This window comes from Anser cygnoides, chromosome 25 (assembly GCF_040182565.1).
Source record: "Anser cygnoides isolate HZ-2024a breed goose chromosome 25, Taihu_goose_T2T_genome, whole genome shotgun sequence".
NCBI lineage: Eukaryota > Metazoa > Chordata > Aves > Anseriformes > Anatidae > Anser > Anser cygnoides.
Window position 1 is genome coordinate 933,401 of NC_089897.1, and position 13,509 is coordinate 946,909.

Sequence of the window (13,509 nt, forward strand, 5' to 3'; positions counted from 1 at the left end):
TTGAAGACAGCAGACGTTAGCTTTTTCAGGGAGGTATTGTCCTGTGAGAGGGCTGGGGTTGTTCAGCCTGGAGAAGGCTCTGGGGAGAGCTCATTGGGGCCTTTCAGTACTTAAAGGGGGCTTATGAAAAGGGTGGAGAAGGGCTCTTTACTTGGGTAGATAACAACAGGACAAGGGGAAATGGGCTTAAACTCAAAGAGGGGAGACTCAAATTAGACAATAGATGGAAATCCTTTAATCAGAGCGTGGTGAGGCACAAAACAGGTTGCCCAGAGTAGCGGTGGCTGCCCCATCCCTGGCGGTGCTCAAGGCCAGGCTGGACGGGGCTTTGGGCAGCCTGATGCAGAGCGAAGCATCCCCGCCCCGGCAGGGGTTGGTGCTGGGCGCTCCGTGCGGTGCCCCCCGGCCCGCGCCGCCCCGCGGCCCTGTGACAGGGCTGACGGGAGCCCCTTCCCGCCTAAATCCCGGCCGCCGGAAGCGCGCCTCCCCGCCTCCATCTACTTCCGGCGACCGCCGGAAGCGCCGCCACCTCCCGCCACACCACTCGCGGCCGCCGGGCGGCGCCAGGCTCCACTTCCGCTCCCCGCCGGAAGCGGCGGCGGACGGAAACCGCCGCCGAGCGGCGGCGGCTGGGATAGGCGGGGCGGCCGGAAGTGACGCGCGCAACGCTCCGTCCCGCCCCTCCCTCCCACCGCCGCAGACCGTTGTCCGCCGCCCTCCGCCGCCCGCCGCCGCCGCCGCCATGTCCCGCCGCCCGCTGGGGGACCCGCGGAGCCGAGAGGAGCGGCCGGGCAGCGCCGCGCAGTTGTGAGTACCGGGCCCGGGCGGAGCGGCGCGGGCCGGCCCGGCGCTCGCCCCCTCCCGGCGGAGGGCGGAGGGGGGCGGGCAGCGCAGCGCTGCCGCCGCCGCCGCCGTCGTGTTCCCGGGCGGTTCGGCGGGGCCCGGCCGAGCAGGGAGCGACCCGGCAGGTACGGTCCCGCCGCCCTCCAGCCGCTTCCCCGCGGGGCCCGGCCCGGTGGGGGGGGGGCGAGGCGGCGGCGCGGGGAGGAAGGAGGGAGGAGGAGGAGGAGGAGGAGGGAGGAAGGGGGGGGGGGGCGGGGCCGGGAGCGGGCACCGGGGCGTCGAGGGCGGCAGCGGGGCACCGGGGTGCCGAGGACGGGAGCGGGGCCGCCGCCCTTCCCAGCTCTTCACACCTCCGCCCGCCCCGCTCGACGCCCTCCCGTGAGGCACGTGCTGGGGTGGACAAGGGGGGGGAGGCCGAGCATTGGAGGCTGAGGGCCGTCCTCCCGTAACAGCGCGCGGCCGCCCAGCTGTGCTGGCGGAACCGGGAGCTGCGGCCACGCTTCTACGCCGCGGGCTCCAGCCACGGTCGGGCTCCCCGCACGTCGCGCGGCCTCCCCGGAGGTGTCAGCGCAGCAAGGCGTTCCCGCGGGGCTCCTTCAGCACAAGGGGGCTCCTTGGAGGCTGCGGCCGCGGGGTGGTCGCTTTGGCTGCGCTCCCTGCCGCGCTGCCGGGGGTTTGTGGCAGTCGTCGGTGGGCAGAGCGGTGCTTCGCAGCGCGGGGTCTGCTCCCCGGCCATTAGCGTGCCCTGCAGTAATTATCCTTGCTACAGGGACTACTCTGCGGGGGGTGGAAGCGTTTTTGTGCCAAGCATAAAAGGTTTCTTCAGCCATTACCAAAAGCTGCTGGATTACAGGAAAACTCCATGCCTTTAGCAACGGCTTGTGCCTAAATCCTGGGCGGGATTTCTGGCTTTGCGTGCAAACTCAGCGTCGGTTTCTAGATTTTGTTGAGATAATAACAAAATTACTTCATTAACGTATTCAAGTAGCACATAGACAAGATACGGCTACATAAAATACAGACTGCAGTCACTTCACTTTGACTTGTCTCTAGATGTATGATTCCAGATTATATTCAATGTTATTTTGCCGCTTCCAGGATTCGGCTGTACCCATTAAAATAAATGAAGTTGGTTCTCTGACGTTTGTAGTGCTTGTGGTCCCTGGTTGATTTATTGATGTTCAGAGGAGATGAAAGCTTTCTCTAAAGCATTATCTGGGAGAAAGGCGATCTGGAAAGTAGCTGACGAGCTGAAACAGAACGTTTCTTCCAGCGACTCTGAAGTGTAACTGAAGCTTGAGCAAATCTTTCGTTTTATCTCCACCAATATATTTTTTAGGTGGCAAGGTCATGATTTTTGTTGCCCTAGTGGTTACAGCGGATTCAGCAAATGGTTTAATTCACTGAAAATGTTCTAAGGGCGTATTTGTATGGCAAAAATCAGGGACAAAAGACGAATTTTTAGATCATCGGCATTTTGTTCTTTGAGTCTGGTGCTTACGAAGAGTAGCAAACAATCTGGGATGAGAATTTGAGACAACCTGGGCCTTTAGATTGATGTGGCTGATTGTATGAGTGAAGAAAACAGGAATTCTGTTTCAGCAGAGGAGGGATGTAGGGTATTCTTTTTGTTTTTCTAGCTTAACGGAAAAATAGCAATTTAAAACCCAACAGCTTCCTGTTTCCTTCTGCTGTCTCTGCTTCGTAGGTTGCTTAACGCCATGCTCCTAGTTGAGTAGGAAGCTTTTGATATCGCCATGCAGACTGCCTGTGTAAGGAAATAACGACTGGTTTTGTTGGAGAAAAATGGCATGTAGACATCAGTTTTCTCTGAATATCACAGATTTTTTATTTTCTTTAAAGGAAAGCTGGCTACCTGGATTTGATAGTTTCTGTGGTGACATTAGAGAAGATTACCATCCACCGCTATTATTTCTTCTAGTTTATTGTCCTGAAATATTGTTCAGGGGTCTGCCTTGATGTTCAGACCTTGGTCCGCACTTAAATATGATGGTGTGCAAGAACAGAAGTATTTCTATGCGTTAATGTGTGAGATTTGGGAAGTTCTGTATTTGTGAAGAGTGGGGAAACGGAGGAGGATGAAATGGAGAAAGTTCTACTTCAGCTATTATGGGAAAGACTCCCCAGCTACAATCCAGTACATTCCCTGTATTTATATATTTTTAAGGAAAATTTACCCACTTCCTTAACAAAATTAATCTGACATCCTTAAAGGGGGAAACTGGTGGATTTTTCATTCTGCTCAATGAAATCCCAAAACATGTTCTTCTGAAAAAAAGGGCTACAGAAGGAAGACAGGTAGGTTCCAGATCTCGTCTTCGTTACCCAACCATGTATACAAACAAGCTGGAAATGCTTAGTTTTGGTAATATTCAAAGTGTCAGTCCTGGCTATTTCTTTGTTTCTCCTGGAAGAGCCCTTAGCGAAGTGAGATAAATACCATGAAGAATTTTTGACTTGCATCTGAAATGGGAAAAGTGTTGTAGTCCCCCGCGGACAACAGTGTCTGAAGTCGTTGGCAGTGACGTCTTCCCTTCCTGTTCGTAGATGCTTGAGTAAATCGGTGTGAATAAGCCTTCTTAGTATCTCATCTGAATGGTTCCCTTCCTTCTTCTTTATCTTTTAGCTTTTTCTGTTTCTGCAGTCCTGTAAATACCTGCTACTCGCTTCAGGCAAACAAATGCTATTTTCTAGAAGACGCTTATTTTGGGGTTTCCCGCTCTTTTTGCGTAGCGTGTGAAGATAAAAAAAAAAAGCTGCAGTTGCCTTCGGTAATCATGAAAGGCAGAAAGAGTCTGGAGCTGAGGCAAACTGGATTTTTGGGGCGTTCTTCCTTCCTAAGCCTACCCGAAAGGTCCTGTTTGTAGCCCAGCCTCAAGAGCAGCCGTGCGGCCCCCTGGGAGGGAGGGAAGTGGGGCAGGGCAGGAACGAGAAGTGTGGAGGTGAGCACTGGAAGCCGCCGCCGCCGCTGAAGATGATATTCATGCCAACGCATCCTCTGTCGCATCGCTCTTTCTGTTTTTCCTGCTTCCTCGCTCGTTGACCTGCTTCTGCTCCTCCTCTCCGCGAGTCAGAGCTGTGCCCTGGTGGCGGGTGGAGGCGCCCGCCCCTCGGGAGGTTTCTTCTGCCCTTCGGAGCCTCTTTGCGGTGCTGGGTAGTTTCAGCGGGGCTTCGCGCCTGCTTGCTCGGTGAAAGGTGCAGAGGTTCGGCAGTTTTGTGTCTACGGAACATGCTGAGAATTCCCGTCTGAATTTTCCTTCAGAATATTCGTTCTTGCATAGAGACGAGAAGGAAGGTTGAGAGCGTGGTGCTCGGGGCTAACAAAGAGGCATTCGGAGCACACAGCGGTGACAGATGCAGAGTGTTGTCCGGGAGCTCACTGCTGATCTTCCCAATTCTCCATTATCAGTAATGCTAGGAGCTTTAAAGGGGTTCCAAAAATACATTTTTTCTACTGTAATTGCATTCGAACATTTAAATATCATTAATTGCCCTTTGTTGAAGCAAAACTATGTAAGATCATTATTCTTCAGTGCTAGTTTTTCTCAGCTGTCCTTTCAGATTCCGAAGCACCCAACCCCGTTTTACCGCTAAAGCCTCAGACAGCAGCATCCATCCAGAACTACGTAGCATATTGCCCACGTTGTCCTCTCCAGTACGAGATTGTTTTTAAAACAAAAGTACTGCAGAATTTCCTGCCCGCTGCACTGACAAATCACGTAAACCTCTTCTTTTTCATATAGTGTGCTTAGAAATGAGGCATTGTACCCAAGTATCGGACGTGGGAGTTAATTTTAAGGTTACAGCAAGGAAAGAGCTGCGTGCCTAAAGCCTTTAGACAGGCAATAGCATAGTTTTTATATCGGCCGTCAAGGAGAACGCGACCTCTCAAACCGTGCCAGGAACTGTCCTACTCAGGGCACGAAGAGCATCCTTGTGGCTTCTTACTTGCCGGAAAAAGACAATGTCTTGGCTGACTTCTTGAGCAGATGCAACGGTGGGATGCGTGTGGTATCTCCGAGTCGCCCTGTTCCGAGCTGAGCTGCAGGCCCAAACCATCGCTTTGCTGCCAGAAAAGCTGCCAGCGTTCCCCATGCTACTTGACAGTAAACGGGACCCAGCACCGGGAAGCACCCTCACGGCCGTGTTCTCAATGAATTTATCGATGTAGGAAGTCAATAGGACAGAGCTAGAACGCTTTTGGTGACCAAAAGCGACGTTGGCAGCTCTGCCTTTTAATCATTCTGCATCTGATGTCAAGACCGTCCTGTTCTGTTCGTGAGTCTCAGCCTGCCGTGTCGCTTCCGCGGTGCTTCGGGTTCTGCCGCGTCCAGGAGTTCTCTGGGGAAGATGCCTGCCTTCGGGCAAACTCGCTCCGAGTGGGGAAGATCCTCTCTGTCCTGGAACGGACCTAAGTCTTGTGTCATTCCTGTCTTGGCGTTTGAAGCAGTCACAGCTAACTTTGGGATGGACAAGGTTCTCTCTGTCTGTCTGCTGTTCAGAATTTTTGTCTTTGCAGCTGCATCTACTCTTCTGATTTCCCTGGTTCTGACTCTGTGTATTCCTTCTAGTTCTTGAGGCCCTTTTCTTCCTAGACTTAGAGTTCTGTTCTCATCAATCACACAGAGCTTCTGTACATTCCTTGACCACGTTTGGTTTCGTTCTCCCTATGAAGATGACCGCCTTTGTGGTCTGCATCCGTCTAAAGAATGAGCGAGCAGGTGAGGCGTAGGCAAATGCCTTGGTCACTGTACGTCCTGTTCCACCAAGGGAATGTGTTCTGCTTCTTAATTTTTTCCTGCGTATGTGTCTGAGGTAATTTCTGTTTCCACCTTGCCATGCAATTAATCTGCCTATATTTTCCCAAAGCTTTCCTGACATTCATACTTCTCAGTGCTAAGTAGGGGTATTAATAGCAGCAGGTGGCAAAAAATATGGCTCCTCTGTGAAATCCGTCGATGATGTTTCTTCCATTTAGAAGGAAAAGGAAGGGCTCTGTAAGCAGAAGAGGAGAACAATTTCAGGTGTTTTCTTGGGTCTTTTAAGTGTATATTTTTTTAATCTGAAAAGGATGCTGTTTCTTGCCTTTCTGATGTGTAATAGTTGGATGTTATTTTCAGATAGTCTGTGGTACTCTGAAATGCTAACCCAAAATGTACAGTAAGTAGGTCAGAGTTATTTTTGCCCCGAAGTTCCTGAAGATTAGGTCTGGAATTTTTCAGTAGTTAATCTGTTTCTAAGGCATAGCAGCGTTGGGTGTACAATTCACTGATGCACATTAATTAAAATATCTGTGCTGTGTTCACTTACGCTTTCTTTCTTTTTTCTTTTTCTTGTCTCTTTTCTTTGTTTTGTTAAGCATTGCAGGCTGTATGTACCGAGTAGTTCAGACGACGGGACCAGATGGAAAAAACCTTCTGAAATTACTTCCAATTTCTAAATCTTCTGGAAACTTTGTGCCAATAGTTCAGTCTTCAGCCATGTCAAATAATCCTAAAGGGAGCATTTCTAGCCCGGTTCATCTTACTTTTAAGACACAGCTTGCCAACACTACTGCACCTTCATCTGTTAAGATACCTGTTTTTCAGTCTCCTAATCCTGGAAAGATAATTCTTACAAGGACATTAGACAAACAGGAAAGCGTTAGAGCAGGTTCTGAAACAGAAAGCTTAACTGCAAAATCAGCTGCTAACATCCAGAGCAGTTGTGTTTCAGTTGATAGACTGTCTTTGCAGAACATTGCTGTAACAAGTTCATCTAACCAGAGTAACACTGCGTACATGTTGGTAAACCCAAAGAGTCTTCCCGCTACTATGAAGTGTCCAGTACTGCCCTCTGACCACCACCTCCAGATACCAGCTGATGCAGAAGTGAAATCTGTCCCAGCTTCTTTTTTACCGCCTGCAATACAGCAAAAAATACTTGCAGCTGCAGCAACAAATGTGTCTGGAGGAGCTGACAGTACAAAAACGCCAACCGTTATTTACGTGTCACCCGTGAACGCAGTGAAAACAGTACTTCCCAAGCAGTTGCGAACCATTTGCCCCAAAGCCACCACAGACGTTTCAAAAACGTTAATAATGACAGCTACACAAACGGCAAATTGTTCTTCTCCTGAGACGGTAACACCTGATGATCAGCAGTGCCAGCAAACACCAATGAAATGGATTGTGCAAGAAAGCCCGCAGTTATCAGCGCCTTGCCTTATTCCTGTAAAGTCATCAAACTATGTGGCTTCTAAGATCTTGAAAACGTTGTCAGATACGAACAATGCAGAAGTTAACTCTGCGAGTATTTTACCGCTCTGTTCTAGTGGTCCTGGTGGAAGCCAAACAAAAATCACACCTCTTAAAGATAATGCTCTGGTCATGTACAGTGGGAAAGTCTATTTGTTGACCAAAAGAGGTTCTGATGTTCTGTCGGCCCACGTTGACAAACAAGCATCTTCCTCTTCTGATGCTTCACTTAAAAAGGAGACGTCCAAGCTAATTGCTTCTACTGAAGTCACTAAAATAACCAATAAAGTGGTGAATCTGGTATTGTCAAAAAGCAAAGGAATGGTGCTGTCTCAGAAAGATCCAAAAATGTGTACAAATGCAAAAGTTTCTCCACCGGCTGGTTTAAGAAATGACTTAAAATCCGCACCTGCAGCTCTGGTGACACCAAGCGTTAAGGAGCACAGTTCCGCTGTAATCCAGGGAAAGAGTTTGCCCCTGACCACGAGCATTTCAAGTGGAGTGACCCCCATTACAGCAGTAGAGACACAGGAAAATATATGCCAAGGTGGCAGACAAACGATTCATTCCCCCAGAGCAGCAAGTGCTGTTTTACCTCAGTCTAAACAAGAGTGTGCTTTCAGTGAAGACTGGCAAAAGGTAACTCTCTCCAATAAACATGCCAATCTCAGTCTCTGCTAAGTTGTTACATGGTCCTGGTTCTGTTGGAATAAAATAGCTGTTAGTAAGTTCACAGATTGTTGTGACCATTCCGGTCACCAGAAATGCTGGTCTGAAGTGTAGTTCCTTGGTTCAAAAATGGAAAATACTTTGTTTTGTTTTGTTTTCCCAGCAAAATTGCATGGGAGTGGGTGCAAGTGAGAAAAGGCATAAAGAAAAGGGCAAGGAGAAGACAACTTTTATTTATTCACAAGATAAATTATGTACAGCAAGTGGAAAGTACAGGAAAGCTGTTCATCTGGTAGCTATCTGCTCTCAAATGTTGATGCTGCATTTTCCCAGCAGTTGACTGTGCTGTAGGCGTGATGTAGAGAAGCTTGGAGCTGTGTGAGAGGAGAACAAGGTGGACAAGCGGGGGTTGTCATGCTAGGAGGAAGGCGTTGCAGCTCCAGTTTGTGCTATCTGAGAGAGCCCAAGGCGGGAGCTGCGTTCCCTTCCTTTCATGCTGTGATGCAGAGGGGTTCTCTTCCTCTGTGTCATCGCTGATGTCAGGCAGATGGAACTCTTGAGAGCTGTAGTGGCGACAGTGCTTTCCCCCTTCAGGCTGCCTACACGTTCTTCTAAAATCGTAGCGTAGGAAATATCTAAAAGAGACCTTAGCTGCAAAATGCGCAGACGCTGTGAAGGATTGCAAGTCAAGCTTTCAGTTGCCCAGGAGGACAGAGTGAATTTGTCTGAAGATGAAAAATTGTTCTGAAGCAAGTATGTATTTGCTTATGTTGACCAGGCTGAAGGGAAACGTCAGCTAAGCATATTCATGCACATTTGAGGCATTTAATCGTTGCAGTAGGGCCTCTTTTTTGATTGTTCCTCACCTGAAAAAACTGTTCAGATAAACATTTTTTCTTGAGTGCCGTGTGATGCCAAGCGGTAGCGTTCTCACTTGCCTTAGTTGTTTGCTGCTTTTAGTCCATAAATTTGCAAGGCTATGGGTGCCAGAGATAGCGATGTCACCTTGGCCTTGCAGATGAGGAACAGTTCAGGTTACAGTGAGATTAGGTAGGAGGGCTGGTTAATAGTGCTTTGTTGGTATTATCAAAATATGGAGTGTTTTCGACAGCCTGAAAGTGACTCAGGAAAGAACACCGTCTGATCTTTCATCATCTTCCTTTGTTACTTCTAAGCTTTAGAGTAGGTTACTTTATATGGTTTACTAGTTGGACTTTGCATTTTCTGGATGTTATACAACACACTTGGTGTTTTAGGTAACTAATAATAATGTTAGACCTATGATAATATGTCATAATTCCTCAAAATTGGCTTACACATGTTAAATGCAACTCATGTGAAAATTTGTTATTTTCCCAGTGCTTCTAGTAAACTAAGGCTTCTGTATATATGGAGGGAGAGGGAGAGAGATTCATGGTTCCCTCCCTGTTTCTGTATTTCAGGTCCAGCGTGAAAAGATGGATTCACAGGGAAAAGTTAATCAAATCAAACACCAAGAGAAGCCACACTGGAAACAATACTTGGAATTAAGGAGAAAATTTGGTCTCTCCAAGGAGGAGAGAGTCTACCTTAAGAGAATACCATTGATAACCTCCAGTGAGAAACCAGATGAAAGGGTGTGTTCCAGTAACAGCTTGAAAACGAGAAATGACTCTTGCAGTTCATCATCATTAGATGTGACAATAACAAATCAACCTCAGGAGTGTGTTAAAGAGGAAAAGGTATCTTGAATGTTTCTGGCACTAAAGTATGTGTACTGCAAACACATTCAGAAAGCAGCATGTGTGTTGTCAGTATAGGGCTGTGATTTTTGTTTGAATTCTCCCACCCTGTGATTCATCAGGGCAAGTCAGTAACTGTTACAGTCCCTTTGGGAGTTGTTCCTTGAACTTGGTTTTGTGCTGCTATAGAGCTGTGTGATTTCAGTGTGACTTGAGTGCTCTTTTTTTTTTTTTTAATCCTCTTTTCTGGGTTCAGCTAGAGGAAATAAAAAGAACAAATGCTTTGAAGCACCCTCTAGTGGTGGTGAACAGTCGAAAGGATAGCCTTTATTGGAATAGAAACTATACCTCTGTGATTCTGATTTATATTTAGCCTTCTGCAAACGGTTATGTATATCCAGTAGTGCAGTGAATACATGCAGAATAATAGAGGAATGATTTCTTGGGAAGCTTTACCCGTGAATTCAAAATCAGGCAAGTGCTGTTATTTCAAGGCACTTCAGACGTTCACATGACGAGATCTGTGACATCCAAAGAAAAGCATCCACTTGGCTGTGTGCAGTGTTATTGAAAAAATTGACTCATGTACCTGTCTGGTCGTTAAGAGCTGTCAATGTCTTTATAAACTTAGCCCTTTGTCATTGACTATGGATGTTCTTGAGTGCTTCTGGAAAGGTTCCTTTAATGTAAGGACTTCTATCTTAATGCATGAAAGTGATTTTATCCATCCGAAGTAGTCCTGTTCAGCTTTAGTGTTCTAAACTTTATTTTGTATGATTCTACTCCACCCAGTCAAAGGCTTTCTCAGATTTTACTAATTCTATGTTGAGAGCCCAGCTTTGGGCAGATCTACTGCCTGCTCGTAGTAAGGTACATCAAAATTTAAATAGCAAGGTAGTTGAGAGGAATGTGGTTTTGTAATGGACCTCATCTCTAATATTTGAGCTTTTTGGAAATGTCAGCCTGAAGAATGTTTTGCATTTTTCCACCAAGTTAGATACAAAATATTTGGCTTACGCTAGAGTTAAAGAAGTGATAGCATGAAATGATAGGCATGCACAGGAAGGGCAGAAGTGGAGTATTGGGTAAGGAAGAAAGTTAACATTCTAGAGTTGTTAACCAGGAATCTTTGCTAGAAAACATTACCGAATATGGAAGTATGTTTGCTCAAATTGCTAAAAGAAGCATCTTCCATGCAGTAATTCTAAGAAGCACGCAGCAATATGTGTAATATGTGCCTAATGAGCTGTGAATAAGGTAGAATGGTGCTCAGTTTAACAGAAGTACGTTTTGTGTGTTTCTTGACTATACAGATAATTGTGGATCTGGAAGATTCATCTAAGAAAAGAAAAATAAAATCCTCATCGGTGTCAGACAGTGGAAAGAGAAGGAAGACATCAGTCAAATCAACCACAAGTTCAAATTCAGAAGATACTGGCCCAAGTTCCATCCTACTTAACAGAAGTGCTTCTCCTCCACCAGTCTTACTGCCGCAAAGTACTTCCACGGACTTCGTTACATCCTGTGTAGGGAGGGACTCTGAGCAAGAGACATGCTCTCAAAATAGTGATGTTATAGACTCTCATATTCCAGTTTTAGTGTCTTGTGAAGATCATACTTCAGTTTTTGAAGGCTCTTTCAGAGATGATGCTTTCCCTTTGACTCCGCCAGACTTGGATGAAACAATCCGGGATGAAAAGATAAAACGACTTAAACAGCTCTTAAGAGAACGAGAAGCGGCACTTGAAGAGATGCGTAGAAAAATGCAGCAAACCTGAAATACTGAAGGTGGTGATCTGGACCATATTCTTCTTCACTTCAGTGATTTCAAGAAGAAATAGTGTTTAAATGAACATGAATAAATATTTCTGGTAGACAGAGGATCCTTTAAGATTTCTTTAAAAAAATTCTTTAAAAATTTACTATATATATTTAGTAAAGTACAGGGTTCCTGTTAAAGACCAGAAATAAAAGACTTGGACATCATATTCTGCTTGTGGGACATGTACACAAATGGGAGAATGCAGAAGAGAGGTGTTTTTATTATTTTTAGTATATTCTCTGTATTTTGAATTAAAGGGGTTTCTGTATTAGCCCTAGAGAATAAACTTTCCCATTTTGGAAATTTGTGGCTTATCTCTTAGAATTTGAATGCAAATTGTAAACCCCAGTTGTAAATATTTTTTGTTTTCCTAATATTTTGTAATGCATGACAACTTTTGTGAATCGTTGAGAACTGTCAATTGTCATAAAAGGTCAATGGTCAGTGGTTAAACAATGCTATTTAAGTAGTCTGGGGGTTAGACTTCAGGCAGTAATAATACTGATATTTATAAAAAACAAATAAAAAATACTTTACAGATGTGAAGATGGAACCAGTACTAACATCTGAAGTATGCCAGTAAAGTTATATAGGTATGTGTCTCTTACAGTTATTGTAAGCCTTTATAAGGCCTTTGCCAGCAGTGCAATGTAGAAGATTAGTTGTGGTGATTTTTTTTTTTTGAATCATTACTTATTGAAGCAAAAAAGGCACATTTCTTTATCTGAGTGGCATCTTTACCTTTAATAATTCTCGATGATGAATGTCTCTTCCGTTCACTTGATCAGTCTTTATTTGTATGTCTCCTGCTACCTGCGTTTGATGCTACCTAAGTTTTGCATTGTAGGAGAGAAGGAGCACTCAGGCTGGCTTTGCCACCTTGATTTTTGTAGATCTTTGTAGCATATTTTGTCAGGTGTTGTATGGAGGCCTTTCGCTACTTTCTCTTGTCTGTGTCATAGACGCAAATAAGTTGGAAAACACCTTCAATGTTTTCAAGTCCAACCATCAACTTGACCTACCAAGCCCCGTCACTAGAAGCTGGCCCTTTGTGCCACACTGAATTTTGTCATGTCACTGAATTTTGTTAGGTTCTTCTGCAGTTCTTCAAAGTTAGGCTTCGTTGCTGCGGCCGTGACTAACTGTACCGCCAACAGAACTTGTCCTTGTTTTTCTTGTCCACGTATGGCTATATTGAACACTACTGATCCCTGCAGAACTTAGTCTGTAAGACAGAGCAAGCAGGTCATATGTACTTTCTTTGTAAACGTGCAAAGCAAAGAGGCTAACTTATGGGAGATTTATTTATTTATGTATTGGTTTTGAGCAGTTAATGACAGCAGCGGGGAAGAGATCTGTTTGTTGTCTCATCCGTGCTTCTTCCAGAAAGCTTGGAAGGAGTCTAAGTTGAAGTCTAAGTTTGTCTAAGCCTGCCTGGGAGTTGTAGGCAGTAATGAGGAGACAGTTGGTTCTGTTATCTTTTTTTATTTTTGGTGAAAAGTGGGAATATTCCCTGCACGTACATGGGTGTGGTGGGCTGGCCTTGGCCAACAGCCAAGCACCCGCATGGCTGCTTACTCACCTTTCCTGCAGCATGGGGAGAAAAGGAAGGTGAGAAGACTTGTGGATTGAGATAAAGACAATTTAATAGGGGAGGCAAAAGCTGCACGTGCAGGCAAAGCAAAATAATAATTTAATGTTTGTCATCAGCAGGCAGATGTTTAGCAACTTCCTGGCTAAACAGGGCCTCGGCACACATGGTTGCTTGGGAAGACGAACACGATAATCGCAAATGTCCCCAAATCCTACTCCTTGCATCCTCCTTTTATTTGCTGAGCATGCTATCATATGGTATGGAACATCCCTTTGGGCATTTTGGGTCAGCTGTCCTGACTCCGTCTGCTCCCACCTTGCCCACGGAGTGAAAAAAGAGAAAGCCTTGGTGCTGTGCAACCACGTTCTGCGACAGCCAAAACGCTGGTGCGTTATCGACGCTGTCGGTCACAAAGCCAGATCGCAGCACCATACGGGCTGCTACGAAGCGTCCATCCCAGCCAGACCAGTGCGATGGGACAGCAATCAGAAAAGAGAGGGAAGCAGCCTTGTGTCTCATCTGGTGCTGTGCTCGCCAGTTGGGATAATCTTCCAACAAACATCTCTCATCTTCCCTGTCTTCTGCCAGAAGTCTTTGTTTTCC

General features: G+C 46.1%; 1 protein-coding gene across 1 annotated transcript; it reads left to right on the forward strand.

Annotated features, from left to right (window-relative positions):
• Nucleotides 1-325: 325 nt before the first annotated feature.
• LRIF1 (ligand dependent nuclear receptor interacting factor 1) lies at nucleotides 326-11,858 on the forward strand. Its single transcript, XM_066982948.1, has 4 exons — nucleotides 326-807; nucleotides 6,224-7,739; nucleotides 9,212-9,490; nucleotides 10,804-11,858. Exons 1-4 carry the CDS (start codon nucleotides 341-343, stop codon nucleotides 11,266-11,268), a joined length of 2,727 nt encoding a protein of 908 aa, XP_066839049.1. The 5' UTR covers nucleotides 326-340; the 3' UTR covers nucleotides 11,269-11,858.
• Nucleotides 11,859-13,509: the final 1,651 nt, after the last annotated feature.